Here is a 21,803-nt window from a genome sequence, read left to right on the forward strand (position 1 = left end):
ATAAAAACCAAGAAGTTTTAAGTTGGTCCAGAGCTGAGTTTTTGGGTGTGTGGTAAGAGTATATCCTTGTTCAAACACACAATTTAAGATAGTAACTAAAAGATATGGATTCTGTTTTTTATATTTTGTAAGCCAGTAGGTATAGGTGGAGCAGGCGGGGAAGAATTATTTTGTTATGCTGATTCTGTATTTTCTACACAATAAAACAGACATTACAGTGTTAGAATACTATGTTTAGTCTCTTCAACAACTAGCCACGCTGTTTTTGGTCAAATTAGCATCTGTCAATATATACATAATACTTTAAGACTGTGAAGCTTTCTTTCAAGTGAATGTGAGTACAATTATTTCAGTAGGTTCTTCATAATTCTTATTGAAGAGCCCCTGTAGCCACCGCCAAAGTGGTTCCAGTGATTCAGATAGTGGAAGAGTTGGTAAAGCTGGTTTCTCTTTGCAAAGCCTGGTGCTTGAGGAATCCTTTCATGGTAAGCAGAGTAAAAGGAGCTGTTGAAGCCACCGAACATCCCTGCAATGCCCAGCTCATACTCTGAATGGCCGTAGAAGGAGGCTGGGTCAAATATGACTGGGCCTTCTGCACACTCTGACACATTGCCTCCCCACAAGTCTCCATGGAGGAGAGCAGGGACAATCTTTACATCTGTGAAAAACTGAGGGATCTTCAGCTGTAAATAACAGACACAATATGTAAGATTCAATATGTCAGATTACTGATACAATCATTAGGATGTCTTGTTTTGTTTCTGATGAGGGCCAAAGGGAGGGTGCACCTGTAGCTGGGACCATAGTTCTGTGGCCTCCCTGTCTCCATAAGATTTCTCCACCATGTTGAGCTGGTGCTGCAGCCTCTGCTGAGAGTAAAATGTCACCCAGTCATCCTGCCACTCATTGTCCTGGGGAGGTAAGAAAAAGAAAGCTGCAGTGATATTGCAAAGGATGACTGTAACATCTCAAAGACTTAGACCAGATATACGTACTGCATATGCATTTTAGAGACTACAATGCAGTCCAGTTTTGCCCAGTATATAGATACAATATTTTATTTACCTGCGGTAGATATCCACAGCATGTAGTTACACTGAAGCCAAATCTTTCAACAACAGCCCCCTCCGACTGCCCAGCTCCTTTTCCTGTGTACAGTCAAATAAGTTATATAGTAAATCAGTAATTACCTGTCACTTAAAATTTGAGAGTTAACTACTCAGTGGAGTACTGGCTAGAGGATTAAACATTGTGTGATGTACTAAAGTGAGGTTAAAGTAAATTACCCACTGTCTGCTGCTCTTTATTTAATTTCTCCAACTGTCTCTTGTTGTGAACATGAAGATCTGCCAGCTGCTCTCCAAGGAGCTTTGAGTGCCTACACATTGGATTTGGAAATGAAGTATTTAATTGAACAAAAAAAGAACAAACTATATTTTCACCATCTTTTCACATTGTCGTCTATTCTAACCTGCATACAGAGGTACTGATACTGATACAGTACTAAGCCAATTGTATGAGAGAGCTCTTACTTGCTAAGACCTCTCATGTCCAGATGTTCCATCACAAATACACATCCTCCTCTGTCAAGCTCAATCACCTTCACAGGCTTGGGGACTTTAACAGTTTCTGTCTTTAAAATGGCTTCCAAACTGGCCATCTCCCCATCAAACATCAATTTGGCCTGAATAAAACAAAACAAAAAAATGATATGGGTTCGTGAGCAGTGCAGTAGCACAGATCTACACTAGTTTGGATGTACATGAAATAAACAATTACATTGTTGTAAATTTCGCAATGTATGCACAAAGTTCAGTGGCAATCAAATACTATGTGACTTTCAGAGGATGTAACTAAGTTAGCCTTCAAATACTCACTGATGTGCTTTTGACTAAAAGAACATATGGTAAGTCAGACACCAACTAAATACAGGTCACTATATTACATTAAAAGATAAAACAATGATGATACAATACCTCGCTCTTGTGATTTATCTTCACAAACACTCTCCCAGTGTCAGTATCATAACTCTGGCCCTCGCTGATACACCCACCTCCCGAATGACCGGTTGGCTTCAGCATGGCTGTCCCCAACTCTTTCTGTAACTTAGCTTCCATAGTTATTTCCCAAAAGCAATTCTAGTAGAATAATGATGGTGCTGATACCAACAACGAAGTGCAACTGCGTTTGGGGAGCGTTTTTGACAGTTTCCGTCGTATGAACCAACGAGAACTCTTGCTCGGGATGGTAAGCTTGTGGAGTGGTAACCAATCAGGAGCCAGACTAAAATGATTGATTCCTACTTCGTCCAATCACAGCGATGTAACACGGTCACGTGAGCGTCACTATGGTGCAAAGTGAAGCTACACTTCCTACATACTACTACTGGCTTCGCTATGCGATATGAGCAGCAATGAAGTTTGTCTGCTTCTTGGAGCAACGGGCGTCGGAAAAACGTTGTTGCTGAAACGTCTACAAAATATCCTTTGTGCCCAGTTTAGTGTTTTTGAACTAGAACTTGAAAAAAAGTATACAGTACTGTAAAAAGTGTTGTGTACCTTAACTACCTAGCTAGTTTAGCCTGACGAGCTAACGTTAATGTAGCTAGTTAAGTTAGTAGTAACCGTTAACTAATACAGGGAAAGCTAGTAAATACATATAAGTAGTCAATCAATATATACTAGCTAGCTACGTATTATTTATGACCTTTCTCCACCGATATCTAAATATAGCTGAAAAACTATATGTATGTACACATGCATATGAGGTGACGTTAGCCTAAATAAGTGACATGTTGCTAAAGGTAACATAAAAAAGTCACAGCACTGGCTGCCGTGGATATTTTTCTTAACAGATTGTGTTTACAGCTCAGTTTACATGGATTAGGTGAACTGGAGGCACCTCCTCCTACTCTGCCTACAGTAAGTAATGATGAAAGGTCATTTGAATAAGTTTGCAGGTCAGTTTTGATGAGACAGCCCATCGCTGTAATGCCTCCAATCTCTTTAAACGTCCACAGGTAGGAACCAACCTGACGGACCTGATACTGAAGAAGAAGAAGGTGACATTAAGAGAGATTGGAGGCTGCATGGGCCCTATATGGCCGAGTTACTTCAAAGACTGCTCCTCTGTCATTGTATGTTCTTTGTATACATATTGCATGTATATGCAACATTTGATGGAAGTAAATAAATTGACTGTTGGAATTTTTTAACTGAATGTTTTTTTCTTTGTGTTTATTTTCATAGTTCATGGTGGATTCTGCCAACATTGTTCAAATATCCTCTTCCTGTGTCCAGCTGCTGTCAGTACTGTCTGCTGAGCCTCTGCGCAGTGCCTCGGTGCTTATTCTCTTCAACAAGAGGTGACACTCTAATCGTACACATCAATCCCTACGATCACTTGCCATACCTGCAAGAGGTCACTGTCAGCAGGTTCAACACAATATGTATCCAGTATCATAATTCTGTCTCTTGGTGAAAGCCGTTCAGGCCATCCTGTATTTTCTTATTTTTGTTTTTCTTTCCACCCTTTTCCAGGGACATGCCTTGCACTATGAGTCTTATAGAGATAAAGTCGCTGTTCAGGATGGATGACATCATTGCATCTGCTACTCAGCCAATCACAACACTGGAACTCAGTGCCCGCTCCGGACAGGGACTTCAGGAGGTGCTGAGCTGGCTGGAGTCGATCATAATCAAGTGAACTATCACACGTTTGTACCTTTAGGAAAGGATGCTACTCTCACATGACTTTGAATGATGACAGACATGTCAGTATCCTCGGTGTGCAAAGACTGTGTACACACCATTTTTAAGAGGATTTAATGATGTGTTTAGTGTTGGACTCACTGAAAAAGTGGCAAGACATATGACAAGAAAAACTGCTAATGCTGTATCTTTGTACGATACAAATATGGTGACTGGTCATAAGGGTGAATGGGGAAGAAGATATATTACTGATATCATAGCAGGGTGGAATGAATGTATGGTTGTCCATTTTAACATGTTAAAACACCAAATTCCAGACAGATAAACCGTGAATTACAGGGATTCATGACTGACTGTAGTGTGATCATAGGACTTGTAACATTGGGGGAAACGTCATGCTACTCTAAGTAAGTTCTAGTTTTATTCTGAAATATAATAAGCTCTTGCACAATTTTTATTACTAGGTAAGTATTAGTCTGTCAGTGAATCTTGCATGACGTTACAGTTGTAAGGACTGTTTGGCTTGTCAGAGTGACTGACGTGAAGTGATGCAGCATAATAGTAATGAGTCATTGCCAGCAGGGGGCATAAGATGCACAACAAATACTGGAACTGGTACTGGGTGTGTGCCTGAGTTGTGATGATTTCATATAAAAAGTGTCTTCATCACAAGAAATGAGAAAATACAAAACAATAACACCAACTGAAGAATGAAGCAGCATTCTAATGATACCCTTGTATTTGATGAGAGTCAGTGGTTCACAAGCAATGAATAAAACTAATGATTCATACATTTTCTAATGTTGCCTTGCTTTTAGTGTATTCAGAAGCACTTAAAGTCCTCCCCAACTATAACTTCATTCAGTTAACCCCAGCAATTCATTTCACGAAAGTGAAATCGCATATACACAGATGTTTCTCTTCAGCTCTGGTCCAACAGAAGCCCCACAAAGTTTACGATGGTGATGCAGCAATAGTTCAAGAACTGAACAACTCTTGTCTCTTATTGGAAATCTATTTTTTCTGGAGCCAGAGTATATGACGACGGCAGTAGCCAGCTAAGCCAATCACACAAACAGCTGAGTGAGCAGGAGACTTGTTGACTACTTGAAAAGCTATAATACATTTGCCTGTTAATTATGGCTAACAAAATATTATCAAACTGTGCTTTTGTGTACATTTGATCTGAAGTAAATTCCCAATAGGCTGTGGCCGTAAAGAGGTTTTACATGACACTAAGAGTCTCAAAGGTGTTATCTCTTTTGTGCTGCACGTTACTGCATTCATGACAAGAGGAGCAGGACAGATTGTTGCAGTGAAGAGCAGAACCAGCTTGCATCGATCTAAGGAGTACTGTATTATACCACAATATAAAAACAACTAAGAATAGGGTTTTCATACAAGTCCTTGAGGCTGCAGTTCGGTCTGCGTTTTATGCGGGTTATATTTCAAGAGCAAAACCTAATGGCATTCCCCTATTTTCTAAGATATTTTCTTCAGTTTAGTTGGTCCTCATAAGAAAGGGTTCTGACTGCTCTCTGCAGCCTGTGATCCTTCAGTGCTGGCTGAAGAGAAGGGCAACAAAGGCTCAGGGAGGTTCCCTGGCAGGCCCAGACCCGGCTGGGTGGGGTGAGTAAGTGACGAAGGGAGGCTGGCAGGCTGGTGGCTCATAGGCAGGGGCAAGGAGGCACTGTATGGAAGAGAAGTGGCGTGGGGAGCCGAAGAGGTGGAGCCCATTTGATTCAGAGTTAGTTTGGGCTGCTCAGATTGGAATGGATTGGTGGGTGAAGGAGCACTCAGGCCTAGACAGAAAGAAGTAAAAACTATTAGGTTTGCTTTTTGTCAGTGAATCTTGCATGACACTATTGTTGTAGTGACTGAAAAATCTTTCCTGCTGGTGCTTTAAAGAATACTAAAACATCTGAGATTTAAAGTCCAGCAGCCAAAATTAAATGCATTAACAAGCTGTGTTGTCAGGAAATATAATCAACAAGACAAACAAATGACAGGATGACAGGAAAAGGAGCATATGAATATGTCAATTTTTGCATTAAAAATGTAGCTTTTCAGTAGCAAGGTTTGGATATCAACAAGTTAGTCCATATTCACAACTGTTTTACCATTCTAGTCTCTGCAAGTAGATTTTTATTCCATACAGAAATACAGTGAACTATTACAAGTTAGGAATTTATCTACACACCACACTTATGGCATACTTCAGTAAAAACAAAAAATAATTTACATCTGCAGCTAATAATACAATAAATACCTGATAGAAAAGGGTTCTTGGTCTTGGCTGGGGGATTTGCAGGGATCAGGCTGTCCAGGTTTACTAAGGAAGCTGCTGTGGGGTCCAGGAAGGTCTCAGGTGTCCGGCATGTGCGAGGGCTGGGGGCAGCCAGGCTTTCCCCAAGACGGGACAAGTCAAACATCTCAGGACTGTCCTCCCCTCGCCCATTTACATTCATCAGACCTCCATCCATGGCCTCATCAAACAGATCCCCATCTAACAGCAGAAAAAGAGTGAGTTTGTGTGGAATTCACAGAACCAGAGTGAGAAGAGTTAAAACAAATGTATTGTTTACCTGAGGGGCTTCCGGGTCGGGAAGGTTTCTTGACAGCTGAGGGGGCTGAGAACGGATCAACTCCTGAGGAGGCTATAAACAAACCAACATGCAATTTAATTAAATCATTGTGAGACATTTATCTTTGGCTGAGCTGCATGAGTGTGTGTATGCACACACAGACTCACCTGTGTTGGCAGGGAAGGCCCACACTCGGCCTGCGGCATTGAGGTTGGAGGCGTTGTTCTGCGAGTCATGCCAGGGGTCGACGGGGGGCTCCCACGGTGGAGGGGGGCTATTGGAAGTTGGCGGTGCCATCCAGGGAGGATCCACTCTCGAGGGGTTGGTGCTGCCTTCTTTAATACCAGAGAGGAGGATTAGAGAGACAGGCTTCTGTTCTACGGCTGTTTATCGTAGTTTATCGTAGCATGTGAGCAGAACAAATTGTACTGTAAACACAGGGAAATTAATCAGGCTACACAGAATAAGCATTTCATGACCATAAATTACAACATATTATTTACAACTAGGTGCTTAAACACCTCTTTGGTCATGGTTAGCTAACTCAAGGCTCACCCAGGGAGTCCCAGGGGTCTGTGCCCCCCAGGCGAGCGGCTGCCAGGTGTGGAGCATTATTCCATCTGTGGTCAACAGGAGGCGGATCTGAGGGCACTGCGAAAACATCTACCAGGTCCATGAAGGCAGTCTGACCACAAGAACAAGAATAAATCTGTGTCAGTTCAGTATCAGTATGTCAGTATCACTCTCTGATAGTTTGAAAGTTCTGGTTTGAAATCTCTACAGTGTATTTCATGGTTGAGATGTAAATCTCAGATCAGACCCAATAATCCTGCCCATCATTATCACAAAATATACTTAATTGGTCTACAAATGCATGTTCTGACAAGATGAGAAAAATCAATGTAAACTACACCGTATGGTTATATTTCATCACCCCCATTGAGATATTCCATACCCCAATATTTCATACCCCGCCTTTAGACTCCATGTCAAGCTTGCTCTCCTCCAGAGCTTTCTGGAGCATCGACTCATCTCCTTGGCGACTGAGTTGCTCCTGTCAACAGATACACATGGACGCCTTTGGGCATGACAGCTTCCGGCAAAAATCACATATTGTCACATCATACCATATTTACGACTCAGCGACTGCACACAAGCACACGCCAGCTTGTATTTTTTTTTCCTAGGCAACATATGACCCAGAGATAGGCGCATGCAATGGGCACGAACCAGAAAGTTCTCTGGTCAAAGAGAGAAGAGAGAGCAGAGCATCGTTGTGATCTCTAACAGAGCAGTTCTATTGTGCTACAGTGTGTTGGCACAGTGAGAGAGAAAAAAGACAAAGAGACAGAGTGAGACAGGAAGAGAGAGGTGGAGTAAAAAGGTTGCCAGTGATAATACAACGTGGTAGATATACAACTTAAAAAAGGCAAAGCAAAGGAAGCAGAGGGTGTGGAAATAAGTTTAACATTTCATAGTGGGCGATTATAAATAATTCAAAACATTCACTATTACAATAAATATATATAACCCTGATGTGGCCTTGTTGTGTGTCATTTAAGATTTCAGGACTGCTTACTGAGATTCAAGATCATGTAGAGTTTTGCAAAATAGAGCAAATCATCACGGACCACTGGCACATTGGTTGTCTCAAGTGATTCAAATCAAAACATGTAAAACGCTGACTGGACTGCTCATGCAAATCTGAATGTGATCCTGTCAATCTTCTCACTGTCAGCTAGAGTTTCAAAAATTGTGTTCCCAACATCACACAGCAGCAGCTCCAAAACAGAAAGTGTGTCTTTGCCCCCCCCCTCAGTGACCCAGAGGAGCCTTACCTGCTGGTGCTCCTCCTTGCTCAGGCTCAGGGCTAACTGGAGCTGGGTTTCCTCATCCATATCCACTGTGGGGGGTACACTTTGGACTGGCTGTGAGGGTGTTAATTTGCAATCAGTATTGGGTCAACAAAAGTGGAAATAATGTTTGGACATCCTCACAGTACATTGCATGCAATTCTACAGGTGTCCCAAGCAGAGCAAAGGGGTCAAACTCTTTACTGCTCCCTGACACCACACCATAAGAGGTCAGAGTCTGACATGGGCGTGTCATACTATTGGACCAAGAGGAGAGATCTAATGGTTAGTGGAACAGAAAGATGAAGCCTCTTTTGATTAGTCACTGGAAGAAGTTACATGTCCTTTTGCTGTTCAGGGGTGAAAGAGGCCGTAGATCAAATCTAGGGAGGAGAGTGAGTAGTACATGCAGCTGTTTCTCAGAGGGGCCCAGACTGGGCCGTGAGGCTGGTTTCAGTGTGCAGAGCAACAGGAGATGTGCTATAGGGCAGAGGATGTAAAGGAAGGGTCATCCCTGGTCCCAGCATACTTGTACCTTCTGGGCCTCCTCCTTGCTGAGAGTCATGGCAATCTGGAGCTGGGTCTGTTCATCAATATCCACTGTAGGAGGTGGCTAGGGTCAAGCAGGAAGGATTAGGAGTAAGACCAGTCAAAGGGAAGAGTAAAAGCACGCTTGATTTTGTGATTTTTAAAGAAATATAATTATTTGAGGTGATTTAGACGTGAGGAGTTTTTCACAAATTAAATATATGGAGCTCAGTTTGATCCTTAAAATCACAGTTGATTGGTTTGATTACAGAAGTGGAAACTGCTTTGTGCCATCATATATTCCCAGAAGTCACAGAGGGCAACGGCTGCCCTTGCCATGGAGACGGGGGCGTGCTGTGGATGCTTAGGAGTCGATCAATGCACACATCCTGTCTGGCTTCTCACTCTTTCACTCACAGCTTCCTCGCTCTTCAGGGAGAAAGCTCCTCTTTGACACTGATTGGTCAAAGCGCCATTATTGACCACATCACAGGCAGAGTTGATGATATCACTTTCTGTTACAGGTTCTGGGAAATGGTGGCCGAGTAGAGACAGGCAGGAGCAGTGACTTCACCACCATGACTGATAGTGTCTAAGCATGTGTGTGGGAGCTGTTTAATGTTTTACCACAGTGTTACAACATAACATGTCAGCAGCAGCGCGGCTGAGAAGCCTCTGTCTGTCAGGCGCATGTGCTGTAGGGATAAGAGGTTTGTGCTCAGTGTGTGTGTGTGTGTGTGTGTGTGTGTGTGCGTGCATGTTATCTCAGTTAGAGATACCTTTTCACTGTCTTCTCGGCTCATAGCCAGGGCCAGCTGCAGCTGCAGCTCCTCTTCTCCACTGGTCGTGGGCCGAGCTTGCTCCAGGTCTGGAGCAACTCGAGGAGAGGAAGAGGAGGCTAAGGGGAGAGAGGAAGAGCAGAGGGGATTGGGTGTTTAGCGAGGAACAGGGAGCAGAGGGACGTAGACAGAAACATTAAGAGATGGAAATAGAGGGGGAAGAAGATGGAAAACAAAGAAAGAAAAACTTAAGGCTGATTTTTAAGGTCTGAAAAGAGCTGGCACTGTTTTTGCATGTTAATTTTTTTCCATGGCCCGTTGTTTAGGGCCTTTGCTGGCATTGCTTGCCACAGACTGCCTAACTCTGCCTGCACTGAGAACAATGGTGCGCCTGTGTAGAGAGTTAGGGTGGTGGAGGGGGAGAGGAATGAACGAGTTGGAGAGGGGCCCACCTTATTACCCCGAATCGCCTGGGTGGCTTCCAGGACTCAGGTCCAGGTTTTTGGGGGATGGCAGTACCCCAGTCTGGGTGTCAGGCTGTGGGTCAAGGGGCTAAAATAGGGCAGCAGGCCACACGTTGGCAAAGTCAGGTCTCAGAAACCAATCATTTCCACTGTGCTGCCCCTCAATATGCCCCGCCTGAGCTGGAATGCTTGCTGGCAATTAGCTGCTGCCAACCTCCTGACCCCCACCCACGACATCCATCAGCAATTCGTCCAACACTCCAACCATGCGCTGGTGTCCTGGAATCTCAAAGAGAGCACCACTATCCTCCCTTTTTATCTTTGCCCAGGGCCCACACCTTTCGAGTATTTAAAAACCTGCAGCACACCTCTGAAGAGCTTAGTTTTTGTCATTTTTGGAAGCAGGATAAAGACCAAGTGATTCTAATTACTTGCTATGATTGTCAGAGTGCGAAATGGTTATGGTTATCCAGCATGAAAGCCAGCCTCTGGCTGTGGCGTTATGAGATGGATATGTTTATCCTGTGTATTGCAAACCATGCTCCTATTGTAGCATCACTGATCCACAGACCCAGAGCCTGAAGGTGGAGGTGGTAACTGTTTCTGCCACATGTTTCCACTGGCACAGGCTCTGGCCCACAAAAGTATGAAAGGAACGTGTATCAAGTGGAAAATGTATTGGAGAAAAAGGACTTTTAAGGAATTTGTGGTAATAAAACAGTCGGATGCCATGTGGGCTTGTCTCTGTTTACACATCAAAGTATAACTGAGTGACTGGTGCCTTCATGAAGCCACAGCTCTGCTTCTGACTAACACCTTTTAATAAACACCATACACCGCACAGACCACACAAATAGTATATGTTACACATACCACATTTACAAATGCTATATACAGCTACTTGATGCTTTTGCACAATAAATTTGAGCTATTTATTGGAGTTGATAAGTCAGTGGCATCAGATGTTGTCACCTCTGCACACTCACAGGGGGATGACTTAGGTTTATATGATCTATCGAGCTAACCTGAGGGCTCTGCTGCAGCGTAACAGAGCATATCACCACAAGTAAACAGCATGGTATCCAGCTGTGGTTTCACATTAGATTGAGACAAGCACAAACAGGGCCTCCTCTCTTTTGTAAATCCAGTTTAGCTGACGTGACCGTACACAGGAGAATGACAGGAATGCAGATGTCCAACCATCAGTGGAGAGCAAAACTGTAACACGGTCTTTTAAAACACCAGAGGACAAAAAGAATGAGCAATTCATTAATACTTATCAAGGCTTGAGCTTGAACAGCATCTACCTTGATGAGTAATCACAGGTGAGAACTGACTGATATCTGATATCTTATGAAATACATAACTGACAGCGTCTCCATGAACTGCCTCTTTTTGCTCTCTCCTGTCATCAAATGGAAACCCTTAGGTGATTGATAAACTAGGTAAGGAATGCTGTTACTTTCATCATCCATAAGATCACATTTGAATTTATCTGAAATGCATGACCAAATAAACTTGTGACCTGTCATGTGTGCATTCCTGACAAATGCCAAGTCGCACGACAGAGAAAACATTCAGGTATCATTCAGAGAATTGTGTATTTTGAGGAACTAAAACATGAGCAAGTGTGTAATGAGTGCGCTCATGTCTCATAAAGGGTGTATCACCTTATGATGTATATACAAATGTCAGATGTCTCTGCTACTCACAGTGAAATGAGGACGGGGAGCCTCTGCACATGCCAAGCTCATCCCCGTGGTACCCTGCCGAGCTGGGCTGACTGGTGCGACGTCCTGGGTATGGAGGAGGCAGGGATCCAGAGCCTAGACCGCTGGTGACCCCCGTCATGCGCGTCTTGGTCTTCAGTGCCTGGCTCCTCTCCTTCTTCAGCTTTTCCTCGTCCCTCAGCAGGGCCACCAGGTGCTTGGCCTTCTCCCGGACATTGACACCCTGGTCACGTCCATCTCGATCTATGTACTGGAAGTCTCTCAGCGTCTGGATGGTGTATATGTTCTCCCGGCACTCGTGGGCCACGCGGTCAGAGCCTGTTTTGATCAGGTAGTCCAGCAGGGTCAGTGCCTTATATACATGGCGCCAGTTTTTACCGTGGTCATTGAGCCGCTTCCAGATCATCCCCATAACCTCGGTGAAAGCCACTACATTGAAGGTCAGGTCTGCGATTTCAGACATGAGCGAGCTGGGAGGACCCCAGGGATCGTTGGAGGTGGCCTCTCGGACCTTGATCTCGGCCTCCGTGTAGTTGTTGACCATGTTTTTCATCTGCCGGCGGAGCGATGAGGTCTGCATGATGGCAGTAGTGTTTCACAGGTGGCAAACGATAGTCTAACAGCAGGCCAGCCCACTGTGTTGCCTCAGGCGAGGTGGCTCGTTAGAGATCAGATCAGTGGAAAAATGTGAGGAAGTCGTCTACCTCCTGTTGGCTACTTCAGTGACGTCCACAAGTGAGTTCCTGCTGGAGAAGAACGCACAAATTAGATGAACAGAAAGATCATATGAGCCTGTTACGGGTCATGTCAAATATTAATGGAGAGAACGCACACCACAGCTTTAGTACTGTTACTCCTTCTGCATGTTGTTGCTAACAGCACTGGTGACTACAGCTCAACTCTCACATTTTTTCTTTCAGTAATTGTGTTTGGAAGGAGAGAGGAACAGCTCAGCACCTCTAAGCGATGTGAAACACAACACCTGGGCTCCGTTTTCCCTGAGACAACTTGAAGAGATCTGTGTGGGTGATTAACAGTGGGTTGTTCCTAAGTAAGCAATGACCAGCTTGACAGCCATTTCCTAAATTCAATTTTGCTTCCTTCCCTGAAATGCAAATATTAGTTTCAGACCCAGGGACAACAACCCAACCTGCCGGTGTAGAAATCTTTTACCTCAGAGTTTTACGGCCTCCACCTCTCCTGTTTTTCTGACCTGATTACGTCACCACAGCAGCAGCAGGGCCTCAAAGCATTCAAAGACAGTGGGACAGTGAGTCAGTCTAACCGATAACTCTCTGTCTCATCTATCTAACTAAGAACTGAGATGCATGAACATGACCGATCAATCCCTTCACTTAAGAGTCAAGTGCTGTGTCGTGAGTAAGCATTTCCAAAATATCAATATGGGGCATGAGATGAGAAAAGGTTGGTATCCACCCCTTGAGTCAGTGACAAAATGCTTTATAATGGGTTTGTTTTACAGACACATTGACAGCGTAATAATCAGAATCAGAAATACTTTATTGATCCCCGGGAGGAAATTAGACATGTTACAGGTGCTCCCATTCAATAATAGAAGAAGTAGCATAGAGCTAGAAATGAGATGTGTGTAAAAATATAAGATATAAAAAAATATGTTTGTATATATATGTATGTATATGTAATAATGAGGCGAACTAAAAACATTTCAGTTTAAACCCTTTAAAAACCTCAGCAGACTGTGGGCACACTATGAATAAAATAGTGACGGCACTAAGTTGGCCTGCACTATCTGTCATACTGTGAGAGAGCTCCCGGCGCTGAAAATAGACTGTGGAGTGGTAGTAAGAGACAAAATGTTTGTGGCTCAGCTGACCACAGGTTAAATCTCAAGTGGTGACCAATGCGGGCAGGTTCACCATTCAGTCCCATTATCTCCTGCTTCCTGATTCCTGGGAGGGATGACTAGATAGTCAGTTAAAAAAAATATGCGCTTCCTGTAACGTCCTGTAAAAGAAAGTTAAAGGTTAAGGAAGTGTTTAGATGTGGCTAGATTAAACCGTCCCTCTGGCCAGATTTCTAATCCAATCTCCATTACAGTTGTTCTTACATTCATAATGAACATAAATTCATTTTGTGATGTGTCTGGCAGCTTGATTTAGACTAAGGACTGGTAGTAGGGGAGTGGTGAGGGAGGCAGCACCCACCTCCCCACCACCACCTCACACATAAACACTCTTTCTGTCAAACACACATCCTCACTCTGTCTTTTGAAATGAAGATTTCTCATATAGCCTGAGTATAACTTATGACCTTGACATGATGACCGGACTGGAGTATTTACTTTGTCTGTAATCTTGTTTGAGTTATTCAATTGATCTAATCAAGAACATTTTCTTGTTCAAAAAATCCAGCAAAGTGTAAAGTGAGTACATAATTCCCCCAAACTCTTTGTCTATACTTTATCTATAGGAAGGAAAGTCTGAACTGTGCCCAGATCAGGCCTACAGTGCATGCCTGCCCAGGTATGTTTTATTATGCCCTGCAGATGTGTGGAAAAACACTAAACCGCTGGATGAAAGCGCAGCTCTCGATTCAACTTATTCCTCGAACATGTCCTTTTCGTCCCAAACCAGGACGACTGGAGTCCATTATCATGCACGTTGCGTCAAACGGGACGATCGGGTAGGTGAAGAGTGCGACGTGACTCAGCTATGTTTCCGAGATAAAAAATAAAAAGTTAACCCATCGACAAATAAAGAAGAAACCCGCTGGATCGCGACGACCCGATCCACAGCTCCCACTTTCCCTCTTACCTTCATGTCATAGCGCGTCAGCGGGGTCCCAACTTGGGGAGGCTTTGGGTGGAAGAAGAAACGCCTCCGCCGCCTCTCGACATGTCCCGGAGCTTTCGGGCAGAGAAAAGAGTGAAAAAATTTTAAAGCGCAGAGGAAAGCATCCGCGGAAAACCGTGTGTGCTCAAAATGAATCCGAAACTGAAGCGCAGCGGCGCTGTTTTGTTATCAAACTTAGTTGTGTGTGTATATCACAAATCCACTGGACTTGCAGATGGAACAGGCCCCCCTATAAAACACACACACACACATACACACACACACACACACAGTAAAAATGGATGGAGAGGGAGAGAAGAGGGAGGGACGGAGGGAGGGAGGGCTGCCCGGTGCATGCAGAGTCAGACTTAACCCTTTCACTGCCTGGTGGAAAAGCATCTGTGCTTTCCGGAGCAGGTGATCAGAGCGCACAGACTGATCACACACATGGATTATACTGTAAACACACAACTAAAATGACTGCAGACCAGGTGGTGTAAGTGGAGACATGCTGTTAGGACCACGGCCTGCATTTGTTCAGACAAATCTGTTCATATCCTGAAGAAGAACAGTGATCCGATATTGAATTTCAGCACGTCGCTGTGCAAAAATGACTGCAAGTAATTTGATATCTAAATATTACAGAATCTACACAGGCAGAAATATATAGGGATGTTACAGTTGTTCACTGGGAGGTAAAAATAAAGTGGGTATACACATATAAGTGACCCTTTAATTTCCCATAGTGCTATGCTGGAAACACTTCCTAGAAGACTGAGTGAACATGTTATCCCAGAGGGATTCAACAACAAACCACACTTCCTTTTCAGCAGCTTCATCGTTGCATCTCTGCTCTTTACTTATTCATCAGCGCTAATGGGCTGTTGTCTGAAGTCACATCCTTATGCATTATACAAGGCCTAAAATCTTCTCCGTATTTACTTTGGCTTGGACTCAATCAAATGTGCAAAGTAATCTCTAGGCCAACTACAGGTTGTAGGTAAGTACAGAAGGATCGTGTCATGACATTGAGTGAAGAAGGATTACCTAACTGAAGGAGAGAGCAGTGGGTCTTGTTGGGTGGTTGACTGAGCAGGATATACAGGAAATACCAGCTCCACCTTGAAGCAACAAAGGCACGACTCTTGGAGAAGACAAAAGGGCAAAGTGTACAGAAATCAGAAGAACAAGCAGAGTGAGGCTGCCTCATATATTGGACTTTGGTGGGGTATTTGTATCTCTGATAAACGGTTCACACAAGTTTGTAGTGAGCTTTTACTGACTGTGAGAGAGTAAATTTACTTGTTGCAGCTCCCTGTTTACTTTTCATGCTACTCTCATTGATCAGGTCGGTCGAGCTCAACTTCATACAACTCCTCCGGCCCTCCTCCTCTCTGTCTTGGCACCCTATGTCTTTATTTCTCCTGAAAACAGATGCCTGAACATTCTTTGTTTCCCAACAAAGGCCTGATGAGGTCAGTGCGGGGGGGGGGGGGGGGGGGGGGGGGGGTTGCAGGCGAGGTCTGGGAAAACAGAGGAGTAGGAGGGGGGGACTGATAAATAACACCACCCTACTACTGCACAGCCGTGACGTCACACAGGAGAGGAAGTCTGACAAGTGTGTGTGTGTGTGACTTATTTTCATATTTGATTTTAATTGTTGTCGCTACAAAAAATATTTTGTGTATAATCACTGATCACTCTCTGTCCACTGGAGGATCTTGTTTCTAAAACTTCATCTGTCTCTCTTTGCTGCCCTCTACTGGCTTTTTGCAGTGGTGGAACGTAACTAAGTACATTTACTAAGTACTCTCCTTACGTACAATTTTGAGGTACTTGTACTTCACTTGAGTATTTCCACTTTCTGCTGCTTTGCACTTCTACTCCACTACAATTCAGAGAGAAATATTGTACGTGTTACTCCACAACATTTATTTGATAACTTACTTTGATAAGTTACTTTGCAGATTCAGATTAATAATACAAAATATAATAAACAAATAAAATGTACAGCAGTATATAAAGTAATTAGAATTAGCCCAATCTTTACCAGCTTCAACATTATTATGTGTGCACATGAAGGCATCAATAATTATAATCCAATAATATGATATGTATAATTCTGAAATGGGCCATTCTGCATTATGAGTTCTTTTACTTATTTACTTATATATGTATATATTTTGATGTGAATACTTTTGTACATAAGTAAAAGAGTTGCCAATTAATTTTCTGTCAATCAACTGATCGATTAATCAACATAATAATTTCAGTTTTAGAATACAGGTCGGTGTCTCTGTGCCATGTATGGTGGGGGTCAAAGGGGACCCAATGACACATTTTGCCCCAGGGCCCCCTATAGGACGTTAATCCGGCCACGTACATTACATGTGATTTAAAATCACCAACCTCCAGACTTCTCTGCAGACAGTGTGACGTTAGAATTAAATCTGTTACCGATGTGTTAATTTCCTGACAAATATGTTTATTCGCATCACTCCGCTCCACAACCATGCATCAAAGTGCTTTACATGAGACATGAGAGGCATTAAGAAAAGAAACAAGGCTCTATGAAAAGATACATAAGATTTAAACAGAGTAAAATGAAATATGAGATAAAATAAGCTCAAATAGAATAAGAAAGATTAAACAGGAGAATAAAAATGAAGTGCAGCTGCAGTGCAATGATACGTGAGGTGTAAAAACTGAACACTGCTTCTTCATGTTTAGTTTTGACTCTGGGGAAAGTGAGCAGACCTGTCTCAGATGATCTGAGAGGTCTGGACGGCTCATATTAGACCATCAGATCAGAAGTGTGTTTTGGTCCTAAACCATTCAGTGCTTTTTGAACCGACTGGTATATTCAAAACCAACACAAGTCTACAGTAAAGTGGTGAAGTGAGGTGTGAATCTGCTCCTAGAATCATGTCTATACTGTGTTTTGGTGGCTGCAGTGAACCATGTGACATCCAAGATGATGCGACAGTATGTGACTATTTGATGGGTTGATTATGCAGTTCAATCATTTCTATAAATACAAACCCAGCCGTATCCTATGATAGTGAAAGTGGTTTCTATATTTACTCATGTAACCAGGGACTGAAGGACTAAATGACCGTGGATGTGTCAGTTGACAGCCATTAGTCCAGTGTGACGTTGTACTGTGACTAGTTTGGCAATAATAACGATACTGAGCCCATCATCATGGTCAATTATAATAGCAGCAGCAGCAGCAGCATTAACCTTTGTGCTTTGTATGTATATGTAAAAATAATAATTGCAAAAACAACAATTGTTTTTCTTTTCTTTTGATGTTATTAAAACCAATATGTAGAGAATGTGCACATTTGATGAAGGTGACAAGTCATTCACATACAAAGAAACGTACAGTATGATACTCTAAGTCCTATGTCCTGTTGTGAACGAACTGTTATTAAGTCTCCAATAAGAGGAATCCAAATAAACTTACTGGGGTTAAGTAGGTATTAACATTTGTTTTACATGGTGTCCTCTGTCATCTCCAAACTGAGGATCCATGTTGCACAAAAATTATCCTCACAGAGACACAGTATGGTCCACAATGTTTTCTGCAAAGAAGATGATCGACTTACAGTAGATATACAGGAGGTTCCTGGAGCCCACAAACAATTAACACCTCCCTATGTTATGTTTTGTTATAGATATGTTGTTGTCAATACTGCAACAAAAAAAAACAGGTTTGTGCCAGAATGTTTGTCTTCCATGAGTACATCATCATACATTTCAGAGCAAAGAAAAATGTACCTCTATTACATTTTCCATCATGGTTTTCTGCTGTTTTTTTATTTTCACTGAATTGCACTTGTTGAAATGAGATTGCACTCTCTGCCTTTCCATTCTGCAGGTCTCCAGGAAGAAACTATTATGTGGGCTTTCCATTTCACAGTGTCCTTGGTTTGTGAAAAGGATGGTTTGATGGAGAAAAAGCCACAGTTATTCAGTTTGTTCTGGCTCCTGAAATGAACTGACAACTGTTCAAATGTTCAGTTCTGTACTTTAAAGTCAGGCAAGGTACAAACCTTCACTCTCAAACACCACATTTATTGATGCAAATGAATCACGTTCCTCACCATAAAGCAAGGTAATGATTTGTGCCCTCACAGTGATGTTTTTGAATGTTTTTATACAGTGGTAAACAAAATCAGATTGCTGCAGAGGACTCATCATCAGGCTTCATGAATCCCTGAGCAGAGAGTGAGCTGTTTCTGCAGTCTCCACACTGACGGCACGTCGTGATCACTGCAGAAAACAAAGGGGGTTGTATGCAAGTGCTGCTCATACCGGCCTCATGAATAACATACATCTGAAATGTGAACACAAAAAATACATCAAAGAAACAGGCCACAATACAACTGAAGACATACCAAATATTATGATGACTATTGTAAGAGAATAAACACAGTTCATTAGTGCTCACACTTCACACCTCCAGTGTCCATGACAACAGGGATTTGAACAATTATCTGGACACTGTCAGTTCATTTATCCATAATGAGACAGGAAACACCTGCCTGAGAGGAACTAAAAATAGACTAGTACACTTAATTAGGTTTGTTAATTTAAGTCATTTTGAACACATTTGGAAAGCTGCACCCAGTGAAAACTCTTCTCTATATCTTCCCAGACTTATCCAGAGCTCATTTTTTCAAAGGAAAATTACAAGAGTCTAAAGAGGAGATCTTGAGTGCTTTTCTTTTTGTTCGTCGGTTGCTTCGTGCTTCTATAAAAGGACTGTGTCTCTGGATGAGGCCGTGACGCAGAGACTGCGCTTGGTGTGGGAGTATAAGAGAGGACTCTCGGCTCTGTTTCGGCGCACACATGGAGAAGCAGCTGGGTTAGTGAGAGTTTGAAAGCCTCTCGGTGCCTGGAGAAGCTTGAAAGAACACGGAGATGAACACAACCGAGAAGTTTTACCTTCCCGTTGATGGCATCCTCGAAATGTTCAACTCTCTCACCGGGCACAACCAATCACGCATTACGCACCCAGTTCTTCAGAGCGCAGCCCTCAGCCCTGCGCCCCAGCTCCCCATAGTCTCCAACATATCGAAGACAGGCATGGGCATCATCAAAACGGTCCAAGGGCGCTGGAGACAACAGGATAAGAAAGTGGCTGCAAGTAGATCCTCGAGTTCAGGCAATCGGCAGGTTTCGAATGATCGACTCCCAAAAAGGTCCGTGGATCTGCTGGAGCTGGGTCTGACCAAGCCCAGGAACTGTCACAGAATAGTTGTGCTCGGCGCACCCAAAGTAGGAAAAACCAACATCCTGCAGCGGTTCCTGGGTAAAGAGTTTGAGGAGCACTATGAGCCCACAACCGAGGACTTTCACAGAAAACTGTTCCACATAGGAGGGGAGGCGTACCAGGTTGATCTTCTGGACGCCGCAAGCGAGAGGAACTTCCCTGCGAAGCGGAGGTTGTCCATACTGACAGGTGAGCCAGGTCTTGTGTTGGTTTGTCAATATGTTTAGAAATACAATTTTACACGAGAGAGACTGTACAATTTGGGGGTTTTAGAATATCATTTCACATACAAATGCTATAATAACCAAATGTATTGAGAGCAGACAGACCCTAAAGGATTATGAGAATATGATTCTGATCTAAAGTCACTTTTACATTCAATGATCAATAATGAACGTGGTGCTCTCTTCCTCTCCAGGTGACACCTTTCTGCTTGTGTTCAGTTTGGATGACAGAGAGTCTTTCCACGAAGTGTGCGGGCTGCTCGACGAGATCAAAGCTGCTAAGGCAAAGTTACTGAAATTAAAACATCCCGCGAGAGTGCCAGCCGTGATCTGCGGGAACAAAGCGGACTTGGGAGCGCAGGGGGCCGTCGGACGGTCAGAGGTGACAGAAATCCTCGGTGAGGATGTCGCATTCTTCGAAACCTCGGCTAAAGACGGCACCGGGCTGGAAGGCTTGTTCCGGGCCCTTGCCTCTCTGGGCGGGCTGCCTGACGAGACCAGCCCGTCGCGGCACGAGATCATACCCATCCTCACCTACCAGTCGCGATGCATCGGCCAGAGAGGCCGGAGAGGGAGAAGCACGCGGGGACTCGGAGCGCCCTGTGCCGCCATGGACCCTCTGGCGCGACGCCCGAGCTTCACCAGCGACCTGCGGCTGGTGCTGAGATCAAGCACCAAACACAACAAACCCGAGAGGTGTCAGATTCAATGAATTGTGAGCCTTCTCGATAAACCAATTGTAGTAGTATGCTACAATGTCGTATTATGTAAGGAGTTATACTCTGCAGCACCTGGCTGGACCGGTGCACTCATATTTTGTTTTTTGTAGGCTGACGTAACTGTATTATATTATCCTGTAATAAAAAAAATGAATATTTCTAATTGTCATATGTGCTTTGTCATCTCTTCTATCAGTCGGTTTATTTCAGACATGTCCATTTCACAAACAGGTCAAGGGGATAGAGACAGATATTGTTAGACTATGTTCATCAGCAATCAGTTGTCTCCAAGTGATGATGCAAAACATGGCTGTGAGTGTGTGGGAGGAGATGACTCCCACACCGACCTTAAACGTCTTCTCATATAATGTTGCCAGATACGAGAGATTGTTCACATTTCCAAATCCTCCCACGAGGTTGAGAATGGCACCAAGGACCGAGGTGTGACACAGCCTGGTTAATCACGTCTACACACTCATTGTGTCACCATGGTGTTTGGAGGAAACAAAGAGCTAAGAGCGTCATTTATTAAGGAGGGGGGAGGTGGGCGAGAAGGGAGAGACATGCTGAACTGTGTGAAATCAGCACCATGGAGAGGGCCCACATGAAAGTGAGGTCTCACTGTAGTAGAAGTTCTATTTATATCCTCTCACTCGTAAAAATACAGCATATCCAACCCACGGATCAGGTCTCCAAGAAACTAGTATGTGGGCTTTCAATTCCGAGTGTCCTTGCATTGCGAAAAGGATGGTTTGATGGAGAAAAGGCCAGTTATTCAGTAAGTTCTGGATCCTGAAATGAACTGAAAAAAGTACAGTTCTGTACTTTAAAGTCAGGCAAAGTATTGTAAGACATGTCCTTCAGCTTTCACTGGGCTCCCTGGCCAAACCTTCACTCTCAAACACCACATCTATTGATGCAAATGAATCATGTTCTTCACCATAAAGCAAAGGTAATGATTTGTGCCCTCACAGTGATGTTTTTGAATGTCTTTATACAGTGGTAAATAAAATCAGATTGCTGCAGAGGACTCATCATCGGGCTTCATGAATCCCTGAGCAGAGAGTGAGCTGTTTCTGCAGTCTCCACACTGACGGCACGTCGTGATCACTGCAGA

The 21,803-nt window shown here is 43.5% G+C and overlaps 4 protein-coding genes across 7 annotated transcripts; 2 read left to right on the top strand and 2 right to left on the bottom strand.

Moving 5' to 3' along the window:
• Positions 1 to 323: 323 nt before the first annotated feature.
• On the bottom strand, positions 324 to 2,132 carry fn3krp (fructosamine 3 kinase related protein). Its single transcript, XM_070923783.1, has 6 exons — positions 1,977 to 2,132; positions 1,533 to 1,684; positions 1,287 to 1,378; positions 1,066 to 1,148; positions 789 to 911; positions 324 to 683 (listed from the first exon to the last, which is right to left on the bottom strand). Exons 1-6 carry the CDS (start codon positions 2,115 to 2,117, stop codon positions 345 to 347), a joined length of 930 nt encoding a protein of 309 aa, XP_070779884.1. The 5' UTR covers positions 2,118 to 2,132; the 3' UTR covers positions 324 to 344.
• A 271-nt stretch (positions 2,133 to 2,403) lies between these two features.
• arl16 (ADP-ribosylation factor-like 16) lies at positions 2,404 to 4,472 on the top strand. The gene is made up of 5 exons (XM_070923481.1): positions 2,404 to 2,479; positions 2,866 to 2,921; positions 3,020 to 3,136; positions 3,249 to 3,364; positions 3,540 to 4,472. The coding sequence occupies exons 1-5, from the start codon at positions 2,404 to 2,406 to the stop codon at positions 3,703 to 3,705; spliced, it is 531 nt and encodes a 176-aa protein (XP_070779582.1). The 3' UTR covers positions 3,706 to 4,472.
• Positions 4,432 to 14,662, bottom strand: epn3a (epsin 3a). 4 transcript variants are annotated; one of them, XM_070923478.1, is made up of 11 exons: positions 14,445 to 14,662; positions 11,632 to 12,392; positions 9,456 to 9,574; positions 8,684 to 8,761; positions 8,134 to 8,223; positions 7,266 to 7,349; positions 6,851 to 6,980; positions 6,463 to 6,630; positions 6,296 to 6,367; positions 5,980 to 6,216; positions 4,432 to 5,512 (listed from the first exon to the last, which is right to left on the bottom strand). In XM_070923478.1, the coding sequence occupies exons 2-11, from the start codon at positions 12,227 to 12,229 to the stop codon at positions 5,223 to 5,225; spliced, it is 1,866 nt and encodes a 621-aa protein (XP_070779579.1). In that variant the 5' UTR covers positions 12,230 to 12,392; positions 14,445 to 14,662; the 3' UTR covers positions 4,432 to 5,222. The 4 variants fall into 4 exon arrangements, with proteins under 4 accessions (XP_070779579.1, XP_070779580.1, XP_070779578.1 ...); XM_070923479.1 differs by having other exon boundaries at positions 6,463 to 6,627; positions 11,632 to 12,395; XM_070923477.1 differs by having other exon boundaries at positions 11,632 to 12,395.
• A 4,726-nt stretch (positions 14,663 to 19,388) lies between these two features.
• On the top strand, positions 19,389 to 20,679 carry rasd2a (RASD family member 2a). The gene is made up of 2 exons (XM_070923767.1): positions 19,389 to 19,932; positions 20,162 to 20,679. Exons 1-2 carry the CDS (start codon positions 19,392 to 19,394, stop codon positions 20,677 to 20,679), a joined length of 1,059 nt encoding a protein of 352 aa, XP_070779868.1. The 5' UTR covers positions 19,389 to 19,391.
• The last annotated feature ends 1,124 nt before the right edge of the window (positions 20,680 to 21,803 follow it).

This window comes from Enoplosus armatus, chromosome 17 (assembly GCF_043641665.1).
Source record: "Enoplosus armatus isolate fEnoArm2 chromosome 17, fEnoArm2.hap1, whole genome shotgun sequence".
NCBI classification, from domain to species: domain Eukaryota; kingdom Metazoa; phylum Chordata; class Actinopteri; order Centrarchiformes; family Enoplosidae; genus Enoplosus; species Enoplosus armatus.

What these genes read in the sequence shown, in the direction of transcription:
- fn3krp (XM_070923783.1), bottom strand. Translation starts at nt 2,117, where the DNA reads ATGGAAGCTAAGTTACAGAAAGAGTTGGGGACAGCCATGCTGAAGCCA. An exon ending in TAAAGAGCAGCAGACAGTGG is followed by an intron (nt 1,149 to 1,286) that starts GTAATTTACTTT and finishes GACTGTACACAG; the next exon opens with GAAAAGGAGCTGGGCAGTCG. An exon ending in AACTATGGTCCCAGCTACAG is followed by an intron (nt 684 to 788) that starts GTGCACCCTCCC and finishes TGTTATTTACAG; the next exon opens with CTGAAGATCCCTCAGTTTTT.
- arl16 (XM_070923481.1), top strand. Translation starts at nt 2,404, where the DNA reads ATGAGCAGCAATGAAGTTTGTCTGCTTCTTGGAGCAACGGGCGTCGGA. An exon ending in GTTGCTGAAACGTCTACAAA is followed by an intron (nt 2,480 to 2,865) that starts ATATCCTTTGTG and finishes GATTGTGTTTAC; the next exon opens with AGCTCAGTTTACATGGATTA. An exon ending in AAGACTGCTCCTCTGTCATT is followed by an intron (nt 3,137 to 3,248) that starts GTATGTTCTTTG and finishes TTATTTTCATAG; the next exon opens with TTCATGGTGGATTCTGCCAA.
- epn3a (XM_070923478.1), bottom strand. Translation starts at nt 12,229, where the DNA reads ATGCAGACCTCATCGCTCCGCCGGCAGATGAAAAACATGGTCAACAAC. An exon ending in GCAAGGAGGAGGCCCAGAAG is followed by an intron (nt 8,224 to 8,683) that starts GTACAAGTATGC and finishes ACACCCTCACAG; the next exon opens with CCAGTCCAAAGTGTACCCCC. An exon ending in GCAAGGAGGAGCACCAGCAG is followed by an intron (nt 7,350 to 8,133) that starts GTAAGGCTCCTC and finishes ATCTGTTGACAG; the next exon opens with GAGCAACTCAGTCGCCAAGG.
- rasd2a (XM_070923767.1), top strand. Translation starts at nt 19,392, where the DNA reads ATGAACACAACCGAGAAGTTTTACCTTCCCGTTGATGGCATCCTCGAA. An exon ending in GAGGTTGTCCATACTGACAG is followed by an intron (nt 19,933 to 20,161) that starts GTGAGCCAGGTC and finishes CTTCCTCTCCAG; the next exon opens with GTGACACCTTTCTGCTTGTG.